The sequence below is a fragment of the Mobula birostris genome, chromosome 14 (assembly GCF_030028105.1).
Source record: "Mobula birostris isolate sMobBir1 chromosome 14, sMobBir1.hap1, whole genome shotgun sequence".
NCBI classification, from domain to species: domain Eukaryota; kingdom Metazoa; phylum Chordata; class Chondrichthyes; order Myliobatiformes; family Myliobatidae; genus Mobula; species Mobula birostris.
Genome location: NC_092383.1, coordinates 32,027,710 through 32,052,718, shown reverse-complemented (window position 1 = coordinate 32,052,718; position 25,009 = coordinate 32,027,710). Strand labels below are relative to the sequence as shown.

Genomic DNA, 25,009 nt, shown 5'->3' with positions numbered 1-25,009 from the left:
CCTGGTTTCCCCTAATACCTTGTAACATCTTCCTCCCCTCCCCCCACCTGAGCTTCTCTCTCTTTCCAGTCCTGATGAAGGGTCTCGACCCAAAACGTCGACTGTTTACTCTTTTCCACAGATGCTACCTGAACTGCTGAGTTACTCCAGCATTGAGTGTGTTGTTACAGTGTCAGTTACCTGGATTCAATCCTGTTGCTGTCTGGAGTTTGTACGCTCTCCCCACAATTGCATGAGTTTCCTCCGAGTGCTCCAGTTTCCTCCAAAAATGTATGGGTTGAATGGTCACATAGGGAGGAATTGGTGACATGACCTCACTGGGCTGGAGGGGCCTGTTACCATGCTGTGTCTCTAAATTTTAAAAAAATTTAAAAATACAGATCGTAGCAACACACACAAAAAGCTGGAGGAACCCCGCAGACCTGGCTGCGTCTATGAAAGAGAGTAAACAGTCAACATTTAGGGCTGATACCCTTCCTCAGGACTGAGGGAAGGGCCTTGGCTCAAAATGTCCACTGTTTACTCGTTTCCACAGATGCTGCCTGGCCTGCTGAGTTCCTCCAGCATTTTGTGTGCATTGCTTTGGATTTCCAGCATCTGCACATTTTCTTGTGTTACAGATCACAGCAGCCCATTTTTTGGTATTAGATCCACAATCATTCAATTACTCCCCCGCCAATGTAGGGCACTCTGCAGGAACTAACCAAGACTCCTTGACATGAACTTCCAAACTCGCAAGCTCTACCAGCAAGGGAAAGACCAGCAGAAGCATGGGAACACCACCACTTGGAAGTTGCCCTCCAAGTCAAACACCATCCCGACGTGGAAAGCTATCATTCTTCCTTCACAAGTGCTGGGTCAAAGTCCCGGTTCACTCTCCCAAACAGCATAAACCGATGGCAGCAGCTCACCACCACCTTCTCAAGGGCAAATGGAGACGGGCAATTAAACGCTGGCTCAGCCTGCAAGGCCACATCTCTTGAATGAATATACAACATATACATCCTGGCCAACAGTTATCCCTGGATCAACTCCTAAAGTATGTACTTTTAGTTATTTATCTCAATAGTGATCGACAGCAGTGACAGCCCAGAGCTGAACAATAGAACAGTGTAACAATTGATATCATTGGATACAACAGTTGGGACGTCTTGTTACAGCTGAACAGGACGTTGGTGAGACGGCACCCAGAATATTGTGTGCAGCACTGGTCGCCACACAATAGGAAGAATGTGATTAAGCGAAAGTGGATGTAGTGAGCATTCACAAAGTTGCAGCTGAGACTGGGAGGAGTTGGGCTGTCAGGAGAGATTGGGTGATTTTCCCTGGAGCAACAGGAGCGGAGGAATGACCTTGTAGAGGTTTATAAGGCCATGGGGGACATAGATGAGATGAATGGTCAGTCTTTTGTCCAGGAGAGGGAGTCTGAATAGGGCATAGTTTTACTGTGAGGGGTTAAAGATTTAAAGGAAACCCAAGGGAAAAAAAACGTTTCCACATGGAGAGTGGTGGGTACGTTGAATGAGTTGCCAGAAGTGATAAAGATTGATATAACTACAACATTTATAAAAGATTTAGAGGGATATTGACTAAATACACACGAAAGGGTGATCAAATGCAGGCAAAAGGGACCAGCTCAGGAAGACACCTTGGTTAGCATGAATGAGTTGGGGCCAAATGGCCTGTTTCTGTGTCATATAAGTCTATGACCCATTTGGAAAGGATAGGTTGCTGAAAGAATTGAAAGTTTTTTAAAAAAAGATATTAAAGTATAGAAAGGTGAATACAGTGGATTCTGGTTAACCGGGACACTTCAGGATCAGTGCATTTTGGTCCAATTAAGTGGCTGCCCCAATTAGCCCAAGTTTCATGGAAATAGTTAATAACATAAAGAACGACAAACTACCGTTTAACCAAGTAACAAATTATGTATTTAAATAGAAATACAGAGCAAATTAGGATAGTGACAATACAACGACAGAACTATAAAACTGTGTAGTACAGTAGTTCCTAATGGTTATTGGCGGAGAAATTCATCCAGTGTATGCAACCGTGTTCATTTGATTGACTGTAAATGAACAAAATTCATGCAGACACCTAGTGCAGATAATGGACTACTTCTTGAAACCGCAGCGAGCAAAACAATTCCAAATTGTTTTCCTGCTTATTTCTCACCAACTATCAGTGACAAAGATCACTGTTTTTTTAAAAAAAGCACAAACACAGTTAGCAGACACTATTTAAAAACTGTTCACTCGAAGCACAGCGCAGTGTCTAACGGCCGCACATGTGCTCACGACTGACGCTAGTTAAAAAACTTCGGCAACGGTCTCGTGTCCCATATAAAGCGGTACAGTATCCCACATAAACAAAGAGGACCCCAGCTATATTCTTGATTAGTTTTTGTTCTTTAAGAGTTGTCCCAAATAAGCTGCTGCCCTGAATAACCAATGGCCCAATTAACTGTAATTCACTGTACCTATGAATTTTTAAGAGTTTCATAATGTATTTAATAAAACTCCAAAGAGAACCCGAGATAACGTTCCCTTCTTGAAATTAAGGCAATTCAGAGTAGCAGAAGACACAGAGCAGGAATCGTTACTGAAAGGACTTCAAAGCGACGAAGGATGAGAGGTGACCTGATGGAGGTGTACAAGATAATGAGAGGCGTTGATCATGTGGATAGTCAGAGGCTTTTCCCCAGGGCTGAAATGGCTAGCACAAGAGGGCATAGTTTTAAGATGCTTGGAAGTAGGTACAGAGGAGATGTCAGGGGTAAGTTGTTTGTTTGTTGTTTTTTTTAGGCAGAGCGGTGAGTGCGTGGAATGGGCTGCCGGCGGCGGTGGAGGCAGAAACAATAGAGTCCTTTAAGAGACTCCTGGAGTTCTAAGGTAGGGACATGTTCAACACAGCTTTGTGGGCCGAAGGGCCTGTATTGTGCTGTAGGTTTTCTATGTTTCTAAATTGCTCAGTATTGTTAAAATGACTATACATCAATTAACTGAAGTACATTTGCCCTATGGATGCAAATAGCTGTTGTATTTTAGTTTTTAAACTGACAACATTTGGAAATTCATATACAGTAAAGGGATATGGGTTTTATTTTTAAATTAAGAACCATCCTCCACCATATAATGCAGTATTTATCATTGTGAGTAAAGGCTTATTGAAATCTGGTTATCATAGATGCAGGATTATACTTTATTTTCTGGTGAATGCAGCAGGCCAGGAAGCATCTATAGGAAGAGGTACAGTCACCGTTTCAGGCCGAGACCCTTCGTCCTGACAAAGGGTCTCGGCCCGAAACGTTGACTGTACCTCTTCCTTCCTATAGATGTTGCCTGGCCTGCTGCGTTCACCAGCATTTTTTGTGTGCGCTGCTTGAATTTCCAGTATCAGCAGATTTCCTAGTGTTTACTTTATTTTCTACTTGTTTAGCACGTTAACAGTCTCAGGACATCCTGAAATGCTACTGAGCCAATGTGAATTTCTGAATTATAACAAAGAAAAGCGCCATCAGGGCTGTCATAGAGTGAACCACCAGATGGCTATGAGTCAAGGTGTGTGACCCGTAGACCAGTGATGCTGGGACACAAGCCAGGGCCCTGGGCGAGAGTGCCCTACGTTAAAAGACCCAAAACACCCAACGACCCCAGGTTACATCACTGATGATGTGTCCCAGCACATCCTAGGGTGCATCTCAGCACCTACGATTGTTCTAGTCTAAGTCAAGCAATGCTCCAATAGTAGCAGTACATTTCTACTTTTACAGAACAAGTAAACTTTATTCAATAAACTCTTCTTTGAGTTTTAACTTTAAAATCATGGTGTACAGTATAACATAAAATAACAGGAAAAAATAACAAATTAAAGACTGTAAATGATCTCAGTACTGAAATAGTATTTTGAACACATTAGGCTTTTCTTTCACAGCTGATGGTGTCATCTGAAGTGCTTGATTAGATTACAAGCCTAGCAGCTCACTTATTTCAGCACATAATGCTCATCAATAGAGATAAGCGAGAAAATAGGAACAGGAGTCACCAACTAAACACATCAAGCCTGGCCCACAATTCAATATGATCACAACTGATCTCTGATGGCCTAATTTTCTTCCTCAAAATAAGACACTTTTCTGCAACGTGATTATGAGAAATACTAATCCAACGTACAACATCTTCAGTTCCCAAGGTAAATTACATTCTCCAATGACTCCCATGACTCCCTTAACAGCTGTCTGAAAGCACGGCAGCCGATTTGAAGCTCAGTGTCATAGTTCGTGCCAAGTTGAGTACATAGAAACATTGGTGTGCCATGCCATGACAATCAGCTTTCACCTCTATGACATTGCTCAACTCTGCTCATACCACAAATCAACCAGAGACACAACACTTCCCCGTTCATTGGCCTTACCCATTTCAGCCACACTTTGTTCTATTCTCCATAAGTCTGACAGCATCCAAAAATCTGCTGGCTATGTCATAATTTACATGTTTCTCATCTGCCTGAATGGTACAGGCCTCTAGTACTTCTCAAATTGCTCCATAACCGCGGGAGGAGAAGATGGCGGCGCGACGCAGCTCGCAGCGGCCACTCCGGTGGTGATGTCTGTTATTTGTCAAGTAGGGTGCCATGCACAATCCTGATTTGATGGAGACAGACGTGAGAGCATGGAGGAACATCTGGTGAAACTTCTGAAATGCCTGCTTCGCTGCTGCTGCTATTGTGTGGTCCAGAATCTCCAGAGGAGAAGGCCCCGAGTCCTCGGCTTTGCTTGCTGCTCGGCGGCCGGGGCGGGGTCGAAGCGCTCGGCAGAGGACGGTGCTCGGAGAGGCTGTGTCGGAGGCTCGAAGTTTTTGGACGGACTCAGAGTCCGCTGCGGTCGGGTGCTTCCAATGGTGCTGCATCGGCAAGTTGGCGGCACTTGGAGGTTCATGGTGGGGAGAGTTTCTCCCTTCTGCCGCCTGCGTGAGATGACGTCTATCGGGACTTTGACTTTTTTTACCGTGCCCATGGTCTGCTCTTTATCAAATTATGGTATTGCTTTGCACTGTTGTAACTATATGTTATAATTATGTGGTTTTGCCAGTTTTAGTCTTGGTTTGTCCTGTGTTTTCTTGTGATATCATTCTGGAGGAACATTGTATCATTTTTTAATGCACGCATTTCTAAATGACAATAAACGAGGACTGAGTGTCCTCATAACCTAAAAAAAACCTAAACCCTCCCAACCTTCAAAACCTGCTCAAGTCCTACAACTTCATCGGTTCCTCCAATTCCAGTGCCACGATTCCTCTCCAATTTACTCACTTCATCACTGGTGGCATCATTTTATTTTTCTTCAGCTGGCAAAGCTTGAACTCCTGCTCTCTACTTCCCGTCCTCCTCTTTTGACCAAACTTTTGATCAGTTGCTCTTATGTCTTACTACTATCAAATTTTTCTCGATATTGCTTTTGTAAAGAAGTATGAGTAAGTTTATACTCTGTAAATACAAAATGCAGAATATTGCAAATACTCCTGTAACAGAAGGCTCTGACATTAATATCAACACAAAAAGCTGGGAAGCGGAAATCAGTTGGCGTAACGATCTACAGCACTAGCGATCAGAAGATTGAGGTTCAATTCCTGCCATTGTCGAGAAGGAGTCTGTACATTCTCCCCGTAACCATGTGGGTTTCCTGCCACGTTACAAAAGATGTATGGCTCATTATGGTAAGTTGTGGGCATGTTGGCATGGGAAACATGGAGACACTTGCAGGATGCCCCCTCCCCCCATCTACAGGCTGTACTGTTCGTTGACGCAAATGAGGCATTTCACTGTATATTTCAATGTACATGCCGCGGATGCTGCCTGACCCATTGTGTTCCTCCACATTTTTGTGTGTAGCTCCAGATTCCAGAATCTGTAGTCTACTGCATCTCCATGCAGTGTACAGATCAACGTAACAAATGCTGAAATGATAGGGTTATGCCCCCATTTCTCCACACTCTTAAATTCCTCAGTCAGAAAGTTAAGAAAGAACATCAAATAAATCTGTGAGGAACACCGATGAACTTCAGACCTCCAACTATCTTTCACTAATAAGTAGCACTGGCTCAAGTCTGGGCACTTTTACTGATGAGTAGAGTTGATTCCAATGGCTCATGATCTCTGAGGAATGAAATGAGGAGGTTTCATTTCTTGCTCTAGCTGAATACCAGCATAGCAATGGAAGTGAAAGCAAGTTTCTGAGATGTGCTCTGTGGACCCAGACTGCTGCTCAGTAATAATTCATTATTTTGGGCGTTTAGCGCGTGATTATACGGCCTTGCAATATTTATTAAAACTTTGATTGTTAGGTTAATTAACTAGTGCAAACTGCTCCAAGCGTAGGTGGGTGGGAGGAGGATCAGTGAGGTTTTTAAAAATGGTCAGTTACAGGGAATTATGTGGATGAATGGATTGGATCTGAGAACCAGCAGAGACTTAATGGGCTGAACGGCTTCCTTCTATGAAATAAGGAAAAACGAGAAATATTTTCCATCAGAATAGAATTAACTGTTCGGCCTCCAGAACTGATAAATCAAAGTCAAGTTTGTGACAAATGACAGCATCAGGAAGAGATAGACATTTTAAAATTGAAATCAAATCAGTTAATGTACATTACATGTAAAGAGAATGTTGAATGTTAGTGAGGCAGAATACAATCTAAAATTGCAGACAGGAAGTGTAAATACACAGAAGAAGTGGAGGACAGGAAGTGGTAAAGAAACAAGGTCAGGGAAGTGTATACTGACAGCCACATACCACCACTGTTGCATTTGGTGGAAATTAATGGAGTGTTTTGCGAATGTTTGAATTTATTGGACTGTGAACTACTTACATTTATATAAAAGTATCTTCAAGTCTTAACACAATGTTCGCGTGAAGATTTGAGATTTTTTTTCCTGGTTTAACCTGACAAATGACGTGATAATTACTATGCAAATAAATATTTGCAACAGCAACCTTGAAATATTGCTTACAAGGATTAAGGAATTATCTGCCATTTGTACTTGAGAGAATAGGATATTGATGTTAGAGAAAAAATAAAGCTAAATATAAAAAAATTGAACACAAAATAGTCTTAATCTCAATGTGAGCCTTCTGCGTTAGCAATGCATAAATAAATTAGTATATTTTGTAAAAACTTCTGAATTATAATCTACTGTTGCAATGAGGCCACAATCAGGTTGGAGGAACAACACATCTGGACAGCCTCCAACCTGATGGCATGAACATTGATTTCTTGAAGGCCCGCCCCCCCCCCCACCATTCCCCATCCCTTTTTTCCTTATCTCACATTTATTTCCTGTCCATCACTTCCCCCGTTGCTCCTTCCCCCTTTTCTTTCTTCCATGTCCTTCTGTCCTCTTCTATCAGAACCCCCTTCTCCAGCCCTGTATCTCTTTCACCAATCAATTTCCCAGCTCTTTACTTCACTCCCCTCCCAGTTTCATCTATCACCTGTTTCTTCTCCCTCCCCTCCCCCACCTTTTAACTCTATTCCTCATTTTTTTTCCCTCTCCAATCCTGCTGAAAGGTCTCAGCCCGAAATGTCCACTGTACTTCCATAGATGCTGCCTGGCCTGCTGAGTTCCACCAGCACTGAGTGTGTGCTGCTTGGATTTCCAGCATCTGCAGATTTTCACCTGTTTGTGACTGAATTATAATTTACACGCTGAGGTGTTCATCTGAGAAATGATGTTGCATGGATGGTGATGTGTCAAGATCAAGGCTTCTTTTCTCTAAATTGTACAGAATAAGGAACCATTCAGGGCACTTTGCTTGTGCTAGCTCTTTGAAGGAACTATCTACTTGGTCAAAACACTCTCAGTGCCATACACACTTAATCTCTTCACCAATGTTTAATTGCAATCCTTTATGACGATTGCTCCTCTTTCAGCAACTGCATTCCAGATCAGAATACCTCACAGATAGAAGTAGCTTTTTTCTTGTATTGCTCTGGTACATTTTGTAGTATCTTTGATGCTGTGTCACTGGATACCACTGGAAACGGTTTCTCCTAACAGGAAAGGGAACCAGATCCGGAACTCCCTGTGCCTGGACCACTACTCAACATCATGACTAATTGAGGGCATAATTTTACCAAGTTATCTTTAGACTATATTCTTTAATGTGCTTCTTCTTCAGCCAATTTAACAAATGACCTACAATCAAGCTGTCTTCACAAAAATAAGTTCCAAAATTCTGGCACCCTCCAAGTTTCAGTCTTTTAAAGTAACAGTTCAATTTTCTTTATTTTATTTTTATTATTTTTATTTAGAGAACCGCAGTGCGGAACAGGGCCTTCTGGACCAACAAGCTGCACCACCTTGCAGCCCACCTACTCAACCCTAGCCTCACACCGGACAATTTACAATGACCGATTCACCTACTAACCGGTACATCTTTGGACTATGGGAGGAAACCGGAGCACCCGGAGGTTCATGGGAAGAATGTACAAACTTCTTGCAGACAGCATCAGAATTGAACTCTGAACTCTGATGCCCCAAGCTTTAATAGTGTTGAGCTAACCGCTATGTTACCCCTTTTCTCCCTTAGCATATCAGACCTAGCCTTCCAGATTTCAGTTAATACTGTCCTAGCTGGTTTTAGTAATTCAACGCCTGGATTCCAGATATGATTTTTGTAAATCCACTTTTTGTGAGACTAGTGTATCCCTCCTAAGGTATGGTGCCCTAACTGCTCAGTTGTACAGACTAACCAGAGCTTTGTAAAATTATGGCCTAATTAGCATTCACTTTATTAAAATGGCTCCCCATGATTTTCACTGCTACCAGATATATCAAGTCTGCTAACCTTGTCTGAATCTTCCATGGAGGATAATCTCAGCTTCTCCAAATTCTTCACCTAACTAAAGTCCTGTGTCCCTGGTATAATCTGAATAAATAACTGTATCTTCCCAAAGTCTTCCAGTAGCCTTCTTGAAGTGCAATATCTTTATAATACTCTAGCTCAGGGGTTCTCAACCTTGGGTTCATGGACCCCTTGCATAATGGTATTGGTCCATGGCATAAGAAACATTGAGAGTCTCTGTTCTAGCTGCACAATGACTTGTTTTTGTTCTTCTCATATTCAAATGCTTTCTTCCCCTCCATTTGCAATTCCATCTTCAATGTTATGGGCGCCTACATCTCACTGTTTCACCAAACTGATTTAAAATTATACCATCCAGCTCATATTATTGATTCTTATTCTTTCTTCCAAACCTCATGTCCAAGGTTAAATTTCATTTGCCATATATTTGCCCTCTTCACTAGAACATCCATCCCCTCAAGAAGTCTGTTATTTTGCATATTGATAAATATATTTTAGAGCTTGATTTCATCTGTAAATTTTCAGTCATGTACAAGCTCAGAATCATTATTATAATTTAAACAGTCATCCCAATACCAACCCGTGAACAGCACCTTTGTGTACTTCTCTTCTGCCTGAAGAATGATCTTTCACACTAAATCACTGTCTTCTTATACTTTATGGATTTTGTGAACAAGCTACCTCTGTTCTTTTATTCTCATGAGTTTTGAATTTTGTTGAATTATATTATTTGGTTGTTAATAAAAAAATTTATAAAATAAAAAAAACTTGTACGAATATAGGGCAAGGAGTCTTTATATGCGATTTAGTTTAATGTATTGAAATATATACATTTTTCCTGAAATACAATATCAACAACACAATCCTTATTAACCGTATCTGTTACTTCATGAAGAAAACTTAATCAGGTTAGTCAAAATTAGTCAAGTCTATTCTTCTCGTGAGACCAACTAGTCCGAGGTGATGGGTTTATGCCTTTCTCACACATTTTGAATATATGTAATTCTCTGGTTCTTGGAACACTGTAGGAAGAAGTTCCAAAATTTTCAACCTTGCTTCTCTCAGTATCCATTTAACTCTTCTACTTTGAATTCAAACAGCTTCCCAAACTACTGTACTTCCACTCCTACGAGTGTCATTTGAGATACTCTGACCATAACCTACTACACTTCTAAGTGGCTTATCCTTAAGTCAATAAAATAAGACCATGAGAGATCCTCTCAAATGAGCTAGTAGGGTTCAGTGAGGGAAGAAGCATTTCTGACCAAGTCTCGGTATTCGCTACTAGCAACAACACAGAATTTCCAAGTCAGTTAAAAAGTAGAGTGGTCTTTACAGATTTTATTTTAATATGGCACTATCTGGCATGGCTGAAATTTCAAGGAATCTCTTACCAGCACATCTACTTCAGTATCAAGATGATTGAATGACACTGTAATGGTGGCCGTACATGAGGTTTGGTGTGAAGTCTGTCCAATAACAGTCCAACTCAGCAATATATCCAGGCTGGGATGATTTGTTTTGTTGTTCTGCACATAATTTCTCTTCTTGATCAATAGTTAGGAATTTGTTTTCAAACAGATCAATAGTGGTGTGAAACATGGTAATAGTCAGATTTGCTGTGAGAAAGATTAGATGCGTTCAGACTTGGGCTGGATGCAAGGGACACGTTATTTCTCCACTTCGTATTCCAGAAGGCTGCGATTGGATTGAATGAACACTGGTGTTCATGACATATAATTTTTAAAAATAGCTTCACGACAACACATACAAAATACTGGAGGAACTCAGCAGGTCAGTCCTCATCTGTGGAAATGAATAAACAGTCGATGTTTTAGGTTGAGACCCTTCTTCAGGACTGGGAAAGGGAGGGGGAAGACAGCAGATAAAAAGGTTGAGGGGAGGGGAAGAAGGATAGCTGGAAGGTGAAAGGTGAAGCCAGGTGGGTAGGAAAGATCAAGGGCTGGAGAGGAAGGAAGTTGATAGGAGAGGAGAATGGACCATAAGAGAAAGGGAAGAAGGAGGGTATCCAGGGGAGGTGATAGTCAGGTGAGAAGAGGCAAGAGGCCAGAGTGGTGAACAGACTGACACGTACCAAGAACGGGAATTGGAATTAAAATGTTTGGCCACAGTGAAATTCTGCTTTGGACGGATGGAGCGGAGGTGCATAGTGAAGCGATGCCCCAATTTACAGCCTTTGTCATGTTTATGATTTGGAGCTTCACGACATCCTCCTTTAAAAATAATATCAGCTGCATCCTCTTCCTTTATGAAACAGATGCACAGTAATGATTTACAATCTCAGTCATTTTATCTGCCTCCACAAGACAAACTCCTTTTGGGTCCTTTGTATTTGCATGTTTATAAATGGCACTTATTTCCAACTCTAACTAAGTTCAAAACAAATTTACTATCAAAGTACGTAATGTCACCTATTTTTCTTGCAGGTATTACAGATAAACACAGAAATACAGTGCAATCAATGGAAGACTACACACAAAGACTGACAAGCAACAAAGTGCAAAAGAAGACAAACTGACAAACACAATAAATTAAAAAATAAATTCATTAACAAACAAGTAATGAAATAATACTGAGAACATGAATTGTAGAGTCTTTGAAAGTGAGTTCACATCGGTTCAGTTTTGGGGTGAGTAAAGTTATCAAGCCTGGTTCAGCAGCCTAATGGCTGAAGGGTAATAAATATTCCTGAATGTGGTGCTGTGTCACCCAAGGCTCCAAAACCTCCTTCCTGAAGGCAGAAGCGCGAAGACAGCATGGATGGTGTAGGGTCCTTGATTACGGATGCTATTTTTTTGTGTTAGTGCTCCTTGTAGATGTACTTCATGGTGGAGAGGGCTTTTTCTGTGATGGACTACGTTGTATCCTCCACTTTGTGAACACTTATCTGTTCTTGGGCCATAGTGTTTCCATACCAGGCCGTGACGCAACTAGTTAGGATACTCTCCACTGTGTATCCATAGCAGCCTGTCAAAGTTTTAGATGACATGCTGAATCTGTGCAAACTTTTAAGAACACAGAGCCACAGCCATGCCTTCTTTGAAATGGCTCTTATGTACTGGTCCCAGTCCAGATCCTCTGACACAATAATACCGAGGAGTTTAAGGTTACCGACCCTGTCCATCTCCGACCCCCCCCCCCAAAGAGGAATGGTTCATGGACCCTCCGTTTCTTCCTCCTGTTGTCAATAACCAGTTTGTTTGTTTTGCTGATGTTGATTGAGAGATTCAACAGGTTTTCAATCTCCCTCCTACATGTCGATTTGTCACTACCTGTCTTGGTTACTCTTACCCGCTTTGTCCCAATACTTGCTTTAATTAGCTTGACCTCCAGCCATTTTATGAATCTTACAAAGATCATTAAGTTCTTTTTATTTCAGTTCAGTCTCCATACCTTTGGACATCCATGGAGTTTGAACTTTGTTTCCTCTCATGGAAACAGTTCTAGACTGAGCATTTCAGTCTCCATTACCATTATCCCTGCCAACCTTTGATTCCAATCTACCTAGGCCAAATCTATTTTAAATTCATAGTAATTAATCCTCTCAATTTTTTGCCCTTTGCAATGGCAACATTAAACCTGATACTAATATGAAAACTCTCTCCCAAAGGATCTCTTCTTGCTCCAATTTCCCACTTTCTTCCAAGGTCTCAATCCAACCCTGATCATTTCCACACATTTCAGGATACCCTTTCTTACTTATAGCAGAAGTGGTTGAGGCAAGTTTGATGTTGTCATTTAAAGTTAAATTGGATAGATATGTGGACAGGAAAGGAATGGAGGGTTAGGGGCTGAGTGCGGGTCGGTGCGACTAGGTGAGAGTAAGTATTTGGCATGGACTAGAAGGGCCGAGATGGCCTGTTTCTGTGCTGTAATTGTTATATGTTATCAACAGGAATTCTGCAGATGCTGGAAATTCAAGCAACACACATCAAAGTTGCTGGTGAACGCAGCAGGCCAGGCAGCATCTCTAGGAAGAGGTGCAGTCGACGTATCAGGCCGAGACATATCAGGTCCTGACGAAGGGTCTTGGCCTGATACGTTGACTGCACCTCTTTCTAGAGATGCTGCCTGGCCTGCTGCGTTCACCAGCAACTTCCATGTGTGTTGCTTGTTATATGTTATATATGGTTTCACTTTACACTAAACCCATCCCAATCTAAATGAAAGTTACCGTTAGCCTCTCCTCCAGGGATTTTGTCCACACATCTTGCTGCCACGGTACAGCAGACAACATATTCAAATACTACACACCCTAGACATTCTCTCTTCTACCTCCTCTCCCCCACCCTGCCCCCGTCCACCTGGCAGAAGCTACAAAAGACTGAAAGTATGTACTATCAGGCTCAAGATCAGCTTTGATACTGTTGCCTTCAGACTACTGAATGGTCTCCTGGTACAATAAGATGAACTCATGACCTCACAATCTACCTCGTTGTCAGACTGCGTTTTCTCTGTAATTGTAAAGGCTGATTTATACTTGTGCGTCAAATCGACACCGTAGGTACGGCGTCGCCGTGAACCCTACGCAGAGCCTATGCGGACCCCTATGCCGTAGCCTGACGCACACCTCTCCCAAAATGTAACTACATGTCGCGGCAACGCAGACCGCAACAACTGTGATTGGTCCACTTGGTAGCATCGCAATTCCTCCTACGATGCAATAGCTTCCCATTGGGCGATTGAAGGGCAGGGAAGGAACTCTGGCTGCACTGCTTTCCATAAAGCTTTATAGACCTCCGAAATTATGGAGGACACATTTCGCTTTTATGAAAAAAGACGCTTGCTTTAAACTTGTTTACCCCGAGAAAGACTACCATGACCATGAAGCCTTGCATGGGCAGGTGTGTGCACATGCGCGACGTGCTGGAATTGCAGAACGACGCAGACACACCAACGCACAAGTATAAATGCTCACAACGCGTGTAGGCCACTTGTGTAGGTTACGGCATCCATTTGACGCAGAAGTATAAATCAGCCTTAACACTTCATTCTGCATCCAGTTATTGTTTTCAGAAATATTTGAGTAATATTATAAATATACTGTTTGATTAAGTTGTTTACATAATGCACTCAGTTATATGTAAAAGTACATAAATGGTATATGTCATTATGTCACATCATATGTATGCGTTTCGCTTAAAGTAAAAACGAAACTTAGTTACCTTGTTCCTGGCTCCATTTTTCTGCTTTCAATTAGTTTAATGGTTTGGAGTTACAAAACATAGCAGTACTGTTGTAATGAAATGAGCCATACAGGTGGCATTCAAAAACAGATATTGTCAGTGTTCATGATACTCAATGTTTACCAATTGCCGTAGTTGTATCAGTAGCTACAAATCTGCTTATACATCTCCTTCCTATATAATCGCTAGGCCATTGTCAATTGCGCTGGTCTGCAAGTGATTGGCAGACTCTGGGAAAGTTGACAGTAATGGAGGGTGATTAGGTTACAGAGAAAAGTGGTGGGAGTGTGATTGCTCAGTGAGCCAGAATAGTCATGATACACTCCAATGGTCTCCTCTGTTGTAGGGAAGTGTGGCATATATTAAACATTCAAAGTACAAATTTATTATCAAAGTATGTATGCCATCTCACAGACACGAGAAAATCTGCAGATGCTGGAAATCCAAGCAACAGACACAAAATGTTGGAGGACTCAGCAGGTCAGGCAGCATCGATGGAAAAGAGTAAACAGTCAACATTTCATGCCCAGACCCTTCAGCATAAACTGTGCAACTGTGAGATACATCTTCCTTCAGGCATCAAATAATAAAGAAACACAATAGAATCCATGAAAAACCAAACACAAAGACCACCAAACATTTAATGTTCAAAAGATGGCAAATCTTGCAAATAGTTTAAAAAAAAAATCATAAATAGAACATGGGCTGTAGAGTACCCGAAAGTGACTCAACAGCTGCTGACTCAGTTCCTCGCTGAGGTGAGCGAAGCCATTCCAGATAGTTGCAGGGCAATAACCGTTCCTGAACCTGGCAAGCGCGACCAGTCTCCTGCACTAACTGCCCAATGTTAGTAGTGAGGAGAGGGGTCAAACATAGGCAGACGTCGCTGGACGCCAGTTCTTTCTCTGTTACCGGGCCCTGATAATTGAATCTGGCTCGTTGCTTTAATCTGCGTGGAGTGAGGGAGCTGGGCATGGGTTCATTTTATACAGCAACGGCCACAGTTACATTCTCCAGAGTTACGCTCGCCGAATCTTTCAGGAGATCATAAAATCACTAGTTTGTTTAGATGGTTCAAAAATACATTCCTAAAGGGAAATTACAGGTTTTGGATGGTAGTGATTGTAGTTCATAATAAGTATATGTAGCAGAGTATCCAGTAGTTATGTGAGCTGCCTGCAAAATGTCACTATCTGTTGCCAGCACCATCTTGGAAAACAGTCAACATTACAGCACTTTGCCTCACCCTGACAGTGCAGAAGGTCTTTGGCTGTCTTCACTGTCGGGAGCAGGGGACTCAAGCTCTGTCCGTAGTAGCAATCCTGAGCTTCCAGTTGCACGCCATTTCAACACATTCCTATTGCCACACCAACCTGACCATCCTCATCCTTCTCCACTGCCCAAGTAAACAAGAACAACACCTCTTATTTCACCTGGTTAGTCCGCAACCCAGTGGTAGGAACAATCAATTTTCAAAGCTCAGGTATCTCTGATTCCTGATGCTGCTTAGCCCACTGAATTCCTCCAGCAGTTACGTTTTCATTTCACATCAGTGGTACGGTACAAGCTCAGGTGTGGTACAGAACCAATAGGACATCAGAGCACAAATACATTAATAGCAAAGGTTGCACCGCAAGTTAGCAAGGCCATTAAAGAATGCAGACAGGGCACCAGGGATTATTTATAGAGGGATCAAATTGAAAAGCAGGGAAGTTATTCTAAACTGGTATTGAGCTTTGGTTAGACCACACTTAAGAGTATTGATTCCAGTCCAGGTTATTGCACTAAGAAGGTGCAGAGAAATTGTACGAGGATAACAGACAATTAGGTGTAATCTAATAGAATTTTTAATAATTATATAGGGTTTTGACTGAGGACCCCAAAAGTGCAACCAGGGACTACTTAAATATACTCTTTAAGAAATCCCTTTAGAAATTTGGAAGAAATGCAAAACTTGTTAAGAATGTAGAACTCACCAGCACACAGAGTAGTTAAGGTGAACAGGTAGACATATTTGAGGGAAAGCTAGAAAACAATACAGACCTAGACAGATGTATTTCGATGAGGAAAGATGGCAGGAATCTCAACAGAAGCAGATAGCCAGGGCTCACTGGACCAAATAGCCTGTTGTTATGCAATGTAAATGTGTGAGAGAGAATAAATTGTAGGAGCTCATGCAAATAATCATGGGAATAAGGCCAAGAGGGATATTCCATTAGGAGCTAGTATTGACCTAATGGACCGAATAGCTGTCGTCTATTATTATTATAAGATGATCAAAATTCAGTCCAATGTTGAGGTAATTTATCAGGCTGAACTCATTATTCTGGCCAAAACACTCCTTCCAGATGACACAGTAATTTACCCGCAATTCTTCCAAATAAAAATAATGCATTTATTGCTTTGTTTTTATTTTTTTTAATATTTTGGAGACGTAGATGTTGCTGGCAAGGCCTGCTTTATTGTCCTTCCTTATTTGTCCTTGAGGAGGTGGCAAGCTGCCTTCCTCAAGCAGGGAACCCTTCTGTTAGGACAGAATTCCAAGTTGTCCAGCGGCAATGGGCAACCAGCCTTGTGTTTTGAAATAAGTATCCTACCAAACCTGCAGGGGAACCTGCATGTGATGTTCCCATGCACCTGCTCACAACGTAATCATGGGGAAGCCCATTCTGCAAGGATGCGTGAATACTTCCTTGGAGCAAGAAACATCCTAGAGAGCGGCAAAATTGCTTTAAATAACAGTAATGAAAGAATAAATAATCCTCTGTAAATATGTTCATTATTTGGGATCGGACAGCATTTGGGCATGGATGTGGTCAGAAAAGATTAAACAGAGAATGCAGAATGGAAGGAAAGGGCTTGGTAGTTTTGTTCATTTTATCTCTTCTTGCTTCCACTTTCCTTCTCATTTCATTTCACACTCCTGCCAACTATAATATATACAGTATCTGCAGCAGAGCTCAGGAATGCAAACTAAAACTTCAATATCTCACTGACCTTGAAGGAAAGTATCATTAACTCAAGACGCTAACAATTCATGTTTATAAAAATGCATTTTACAAATTAATCATATTTTTCAATATTATCGTTATAAACCATAAAACCTCTTCAGATTAAGCAAAATCAAACGAGTGGTAACAACATGTAACACAGAACATGTGTGATATGGTTATAATTGCACATTGAAACATGCCCTGGCAGTGATCAATTCCCGTGATGGTTTAAGTATTACATTGATGATACCCAAAACCATTTCTCCCAGTTTAATAATTCCCTATCCACTCTTTTAATTACTTTCGCTTTTTTACCAGTAATATTATACGAGGCTACTTTAGATTGTTGATGTTGTGTTCTGCTTCAATTATTGAAGAAGTCATCAAAACAACGCAAAAGCCACAGAGCACGTTAATGCACAGCGTTTGCGGGCGATTTCAGGAAAACGCTCAATAAGCCTCGTGTATAATCAGCGGGGCTCCGGTTGGCAGTTTAACCTGTCCCGCATGTGTAGGGTTTATTTCTTTATATATTTTCAGCTTTTAAGTTTTTTTTTGTTACTGACCTCCATGCAATAACGTCTATTCATTGAAACACAATATATCATCACTGCGACAACTGGGGAACAAATCATTGTGGGCTATCCAAAGCAACCGTTCAATACAGCAGATTCATCAGCACCTCAGATGTGCACGACCTCGCTAGCTTTAATGGTTATTCCTAAACCACGATGAGCTATGCACTTACCCTCACGACTAATGTGGCACTGTATTACTAAACACCAGATGGGTGTACAAACGCTAAATTTCAAAACTACACTTGCACACTGCATAGACTACCACAGTATATGCACAAGAACTAAGGATTAATATCGCCTCCATCACGATGTATACAAGACGAATGCCGAAGGGACGTGGGCATTTACATGTAATGCACTCCAGCTCCAAGATCAGCCCAGCGGAGCAGTAAAAACCTCCCCGGCGAAATGAATAACAACCAAATAGGCCCAGTCGGTCAGGGTTGCTCGCCACCAGCCTCAAAGGCTAGTTAACATACTGCAATCACTCAGTTTGAGGCAATGCTTCTTTAATTTAAACATATAATTAAATACGGATCATGGTTAGGGGAAAAAGGCAGCAGAGAACTTGAATGTGAATTATCACGTGGGGGCTATATCGATTTTCAAAATTAAAAAAGTCATTTGCAAATTTGAGGAAAAATAACTTCTCTGCAAAGTAATGCCTGCATTTTGGGTATTATGCACGACCCAGAGGAAGGCGCAGCTATTCAGCACCACATTTATGCATGACCTGTGGCTACCGTTATTGGGTCCAGTGCCATTAAAGGAGCGTTCCTCTATCCTCTCAGCTGTGCCAGCAGACTGGTACTTGTAATTATGGGGCGTCTCCTACCTGACTGGCTTTATGGAATTGCTTCTTCAAGCCGGCAACCGACATCCTGACCTTCTTGGATGGGGGGAGGGGGGAAACAAGCTGTATTTTTTCCCCTTAGGGTTGTTGTTAAATGTACCATATATTAACCGGGTTGCAAAGCAAGACCCCGCCAGCTGAGGGCTCCGAGCGACGCTCCACCACCTCTCGCTACAGTAACACTGACTGTCACGGAGACACTGTATCACTTCACACATTCTGCGCCAACCGCCCGCCCATCACTGCCTACTCCGCTTCTCATTGGCCAAGTCGGCTGTCCTTCTAGCGAGCACATATGCAAATTATGTTCCTCTCTGTCTCTCCCCCCTCAACGCAATGACGTCAGGTGTTTCCCTCCCCCCGCCCCTCCGAATCTACCAGCGTTGATTTTTCCAGTGGGACACTTGGTGCTGAGTTGGAGACGGTCATCGTGTAGAATGAAAAATCAGCAATTATGTTTATTTTTCTAATACCACCAATTTATTTTAAACACAATATTGCGGATTTTTTTTTGCTTGACAATACTTCTCTGATGTGCCTTAGAATGTATTTGCTATATTGGAAGCAGTTTAAAATTGAGATGGTTGGTTTCGAAACGTTGACTGTACTTCTTTCCATAGACGCTGCCTGGCCTACTGAGTTCCTCCAGCATTTTCTGTGTGTTGCTTGGATTTCCAGCATGTTTGAGAAATGTGGTCAGACAGCTTCTGTAGAGAGTGAAACAATTAATATTTTAAATTTGTAAAATATAGTCTTTTTAAATCATTTATGCATTTCTTTAACTGCCCCCCCATTCACTCCAACACCAATCCACACCAAAATAAGTTTATCCTGATTAAGTAGCCCTGAAATGGAGTCACATTAGAAGTATGGGAATCAGGTGCAGTTGTTTTCCACACACCGATTGTTCCCTAAAAAGGATTGGCATAAAATAAACAATGAGAGGATAATTTTGCTATTTTTTTCTGGAAGAAAAAAGAATCAACACTAAAGCAAGTCCAGTTGCCTTGATTTACTACTGCTTGATAGACAATGACCTGTATAACTGAGAACTTTCATAGACAACCAACACTAAAGTTATAATAAGACTTAGAGAACACTAATTAACCATATGGTGATATGGCATGCATTTGTAGCTGAGACACTTATAAATCCAGAAACTGATCGAAAGGAAAACAAGGGAGTCAGGATATGTCTTGTCCACTTAGTGTTTCTTTTCCTTTTTTTGTCAATGAGTCACTCACATATAATGTGGTGCCATAATAATGTATGCCATTCACATACTTCTTACATATAATTATGTAAACAAAGAATGCTTAATCAAACATAATTCAATTATCACTGAAATTTAAATACACTACTGCATTGAGTTGAGATCTAATGTTACAGTGGTACAAATTGTTGTTTAGGTCACAGTCAGAGTTATTGTGTGCAGTTCTGATTGCCACACTTCAGGGGGGATGTGAATAAACTAGAGACAGTGCTGAAAAGGTTCAAAGGAATGTTGTCTGGAATAGAAGGTTTGAGTTATAATGAGAGATTGGATAGGCTGGGACTGTTTTCCTGAGTCACAGACACGAGGAAATCTGCAGATGCTGGAAATTCAAGCGACACACACACAAAATGCTGGTAGAACGCAGCTGGCTAAGGCAGCATCTATTGGAAGAAGTACAGTCCACGTTTTGGGTCAGGACCCTTCCTCTCCCCCTCCCACTTTCAAATCTCTTACTGTCTCTTCTTTCAGTTAGTCCTGATGAAGGGTCTTGGCCCGAAACATCGACTGTACTTCGTCCTATAGATGCTGCCTGGCCTGCTGCGTTCACCAGTAATTTTTGTGTGTGTTGCCTGTTTTCCTGAGTGACCTTTTTGAGGTTTATAAAATTATGAAAGGCATCTTTAGATAGGTAGTCACACTCTGTTCTTCCCCCATGGTGGGGGTGTTCAAGACTAGAGACAGAGGTTTTAATGTGAGAAGGGGAAGTTTTAAAGGGGATCTGAAGGATAAGCTTTTCACACATAGTGGAGTATGGAACGAGCTGCCAAAGGAAATGGTTGAATGGAGCACAATTACAATGTTTAAAAGACATTTGGACAGATACATAGATAGGAGAGATTTGGAGGTATATGGGACAAACATGGGGAAAGGGGATTAGTGTAGATAGGTGTATTGGCCACTGTGGCCGTGTTTGAGACAATGAGCCTGTTTCTAATCTGTGATTCCTTGAATCAATGAAAAAAAAACCCAGCTGGACTGTGTGTTCAATTCTAGCTGCCAAGAGCAAAGCCGGGCTGAAATTCACCAGAAAGTTAGGCAAAAAAATATAGATACAGAAAATTTAGAATAAAAGCAGAAAGTACTGGAAATACCAAGCAGCTCTGAGGAACACTCAGCAACCTGAAATTTTGAATCTGCATCTGATGCTGCCTGACCAGCTGAGTAATCCTGAATTTTCTGTTTATACGTATTTTACCGGAATGGTACCAAGGATGAAGGACACAAAAAAACTGAATAAACTCTCCTCAGAGCAGCAAAGGTTAAGAAGTTTGATGGAGTTTTCTTTATTTATTTTTGAGAGCTTGACCTCACAGTCGAAGCCTACATTTAGCGTCAATCTCTTTTTCCCTTTAAGAAGGCAGTGATGAGCCATTGTTTAAAACTGTTTTCGTTTTTTTTGGTGAAGGAATTGCTTCAATGCTATTGAGGAGGGAGTTACCAGATTTAGACACAACAGCAATGAAAGATCAAAAATATATATACATCTGAGTGAGAATATTCTTCGACCTGAATGGACTTGCAAGGGGTGGTGTTCTCGTGCACCTTCCAATTTGCTCAGAACTCATGGATTTAGCAAGTGCTATCGGAGTGGTCTGGGCAAGTACTTACATTCCACTGTGGAGGAAATTCACAGTGTGGAAGGATCAGGCAAGGAATGCATAATTAGGGTACTTGAAAGGGTGACCAGTTAAGCTGACTGCTTTGTCTTGGATGGTGATGAACTTGAGAGTTGTTGACATAGCACTACATCTTTCCAGGCAAGTGCACAGTGTTCCAAGACATTCCTGGCACTCATATAATAATGAGCTATTATGTGAGCATAATAATGGCTCATTATCTGCCTTGTAAATAATGGAAAACTTTGGGCTGTTGGGAAGTGAGTCAATTGCTGCAGGATGTGCTGCCTCTGACCTGCACTATGGCCTGTACATGACTGGTCCAGTTGAGCTTTTGGTCAGTGGTGAGTTCCAGGATATTGCTGGTGGGGCCTTGGTAATGGTGATGATAATGCCATTGAGTGTCAAGGTTAGATTCTATCTTGCTAGAGATAGTCATTAGCAGGCCCTTTCTTAGTGTGAATGCTTTTTGCCATTTATCAGCTTATGCATGAGCATTGTCTTGGGCTTGCTGCAAGATGACATGGGCTGGGGAGACAAAAATGGAATAAAATATTGTGCATCATCAGCAAATGTCTCCACTTTGAAGGGAGGTGATTGATGAAGCAGCTAAAGATCGTTGGGCTTTGGACCATGCCTGAAGGAAGTCTCACAGTGATTCCCTGAGGCTGGGCTGATTGACCTCCAACAACCGTAGCTCACTTTCTTTTTGTGAGGTATGACTCTGCCCACTGGAGTGCTTTTCCCTTGATGTTCATGGACTTGAGTTTGTACTTGTGTACTTTGGTGCCACAGGTTGTCATTCTCAGCTCAGCTCTCAGGATGCATTGAAGTTTGAAACCTAGTTACCCTGGCAAAACACCAACTTGAGATCAGTGAGCAGATAATTGATGAGTAAGTGGTGCTTGAAGTGCTATTAGTGATGGCATCCATTACTTTGTCCTTGATTGAAAGTAGACTGGTTGCTGGTAATCAGCTGGATTAGATTTGTGATTGAGAGTTTCGAATGGTAGAAGGTCAGTTAATAGAAAGGACAGATTTAAGACAACTGATGAAAGAACTAGGAGTCATGTTTCTCTACACGTTGTTGTGATTTAAAATGAGAACCTGAAAAAGTAGTGAAAGTAGAATCGAATATGTGATTTGCAGTGGAGTTGAATAAATATGTGAAAAGATATCTACCATTGTGCCATTACAAAAAGAAGGAGAGGTGTATGAATTAGATAGCTTTAACAAAGAGCTAGCATAGTCTCCACTGTCCTGCATCATTGTATGACTGGAATACTCCATGGTCATCCGAACAAGGGTGAGATATTTATCATGTGACCCCTATGCTTCCTCAAATAATGCTGTGTTCATTGGGTGTTTGACAGTCTCTTTTTTTAATGGATTCCGTTGGGTTTCTTTGTTTTGTGGCTGCCTGTAAGGAGACGAATCTCAGGGCTGTATATAGTATACATTGATAATTGTACTTTGAACTTTAAATGTTAAGCCTGTGTGGAAAAGACAGACAGTGATTATTTTAACACCTCATCTGAAAACTGCCATCTCAGGCACACACAAAATGCTGGAGGAACTCAGCAAGTCAGGCAGCATCTATGGCAAGGGTTCCCAACCTGGGATCCTTAGGCTCCTTGCTTAATTGTATTGGTCCATGGCATAAAAAAGATTGGGAACCCCTGATTTATGGAAAGGAATGAAGAGTTGACATTTTGGCTGAGACTCTTTGTTGGGATTTTCATCATCTGGGATACAGAAGAGGGGATGTGAATTCACCAGTCAAATGTAATTAATACAGTAAATCTTATTTTATTCTTAAAATGTGTGCAATACTGGAATGTATTGGAGCTCATTCTTGCCATTCTGTGGGGAATGCAATTCAGCCTAATTGTGGAAGTTTTCTGAACCAGTTGACAGATTGACAAGGTTGAGAACAGTAGAGTTTTGACAAAATCCAGTAGCTGCTATCTATTGTTGATAGTCCACAAATTTAATTTATTTTTCACAGACTAGTCTGAGGATAAAGGTAGTTTGAATCACTTTTATTTTGTGAATTTACTATACTTTATTCTAAAATTGGCATCCATTGCTTGCAACAGCAATATGCAGCTCTAAAGTTAATAACTATTTGAGGTAAATAACTTGTTCTTGTTCAGTTATCTTAGTTCCACTCTGGTCACATGAGATTCTGGCTCCTGATGGCTGCTTTGTCCCTACTGAGAGTTTTCTTGCCTCTACTCAGAAGGTCCTTGGTTTGTATCTTGCTTAGACTCGTGATCATAACAGCTAGACTGACAATGCAGGGGAGGACATCTTTTGAATGACATGAAGGTTGACTGTCAAGGATTCCAGTGCAATATTCAAAAGAAGAAATGCAGAGTCTTTTGCACCCTGGTAAACAACTATCCTTCAACCTGTAGTTTCAGGAGTTGTCCCATTATTTATATGATGGTTTGTTGCCCTTCAACTGTGCTATAACTGTAACTGTACATAATAAGTATCAGCTGTAAAATATTTGGAGGCATAGAAGAGGTCAAGAGATGGTTTCTCTGAATGCATGGCTTTTTATATTCCCTAGTACCAAGAAAGCAATTTGTGTTTGCATTACTCAAGTACTGTACTGAGTCATGCTCCAGACCCTACTTACGGTGACTTCTTTCCTCAGTCTCTGTTTTGCCTCTAGTTATTTCACTACTGTCACTGTATCGTGAGCTATTGAGTGATGTGAGAGATTTACCTAATTTTGTGATGAATAGATCATCTTCAATGAAATTAAGAGTCCTCGTTGGGAAATCCTTGACAATACTGAATTACGTTAGCTGAATTGTATGCCGTGAAATGACTGCCATTTTGTTTTTCACACATCAAACAAAGTCAATCAGGGATTTTCACGGAAATTGAATGGATCCAAGGGGAAGTCATTTAAAAGGATAATGGAAAAGATGGGTCAATTGGACAAAATAAAATGCACTGCAAGCATGGACTCGATGGACTGAGTGACCAGCTCTGTGTCACAGCAATTTTCTAACTCTAAGTGAATGGTGTATTATTTGCTTAGATCAATTGAGTGCGACACGGAGCATTGCTGTGTTACCAAGGTTCCTTCACATGCAATTAAAATGTTAAATTGCTTTCCCAATGCCAAAGAATAATGCAGCAAAATATCTCAAAGCTGCAATCACCTTGTTCCCTTGTAAATGTGTTCTGAAAAATGAGGGCACAATGACTCATCTCAGATAGCTGCTGCAACATAGGTTCGTAATGCTACAGGACCCCAGCACTTGTAAATCTTTATAAAAACTTCCAGTGTAGGCTATTTTAAAGGATTTGAAATTCACAGCCTCAGGATTTGTTATTCGGCTTATCTTTGCGTTCCAGTGTTAGGGATGTAAACATAAGTGGCTTAACTCTTGAATTTCCTTAGTTTTATGTTACAAAATGCAGAGATACGTATGCAAAGTAGTAGAGATCTTATCTTTGCCACTGTACCAAGCTGCATTTCTTTGTCAAATTTTGTAACCTAAGCCAAACACTGTCAAAGCCCATAGTTCGACAGAGTTCTGATCGAGCTAAGTGAGAAAGATACTGACCTCTGTTCTGTAGCATATTCACAGCACAGAAAAT

At 41.3% G+C, this 25,009-nt stretch overlaps 1 protein-coding gene across 4 annotated transcripts in view; it reads right to left on the bottom strand.

Annotated features, from left to right (window-relative positions):
• Window positions 1-18,674, bottom strand: part of sh3gl3a (SH3-domain GRB2-like 3a) — a 143,292-nt gene extending 124,618 nt beyond the window's left edge. For 3 of the 4 annotated variants that reach the window (XR_011889073.1, XM_072278321.1, XM_072278323.1), the window contains exon 1: window positions 18,476-18,674. Coding sequence is in view for 3 of the 4 variants with exons in the window: in XM_072278321.1 (XP_072134422.1) it covers window positions 18,476-18,520 (45 nt within the window). In the remaining variant the exon portion in view is untranslated. The remainder of the gene's footprint in view (window positions 1-18,475) is intronic. The other variant, XM_072278322.1, reaches the window with a different exon arrangement.
• Window positions 18,675-25,009: the final 6,335 nt, after the last annotated feature.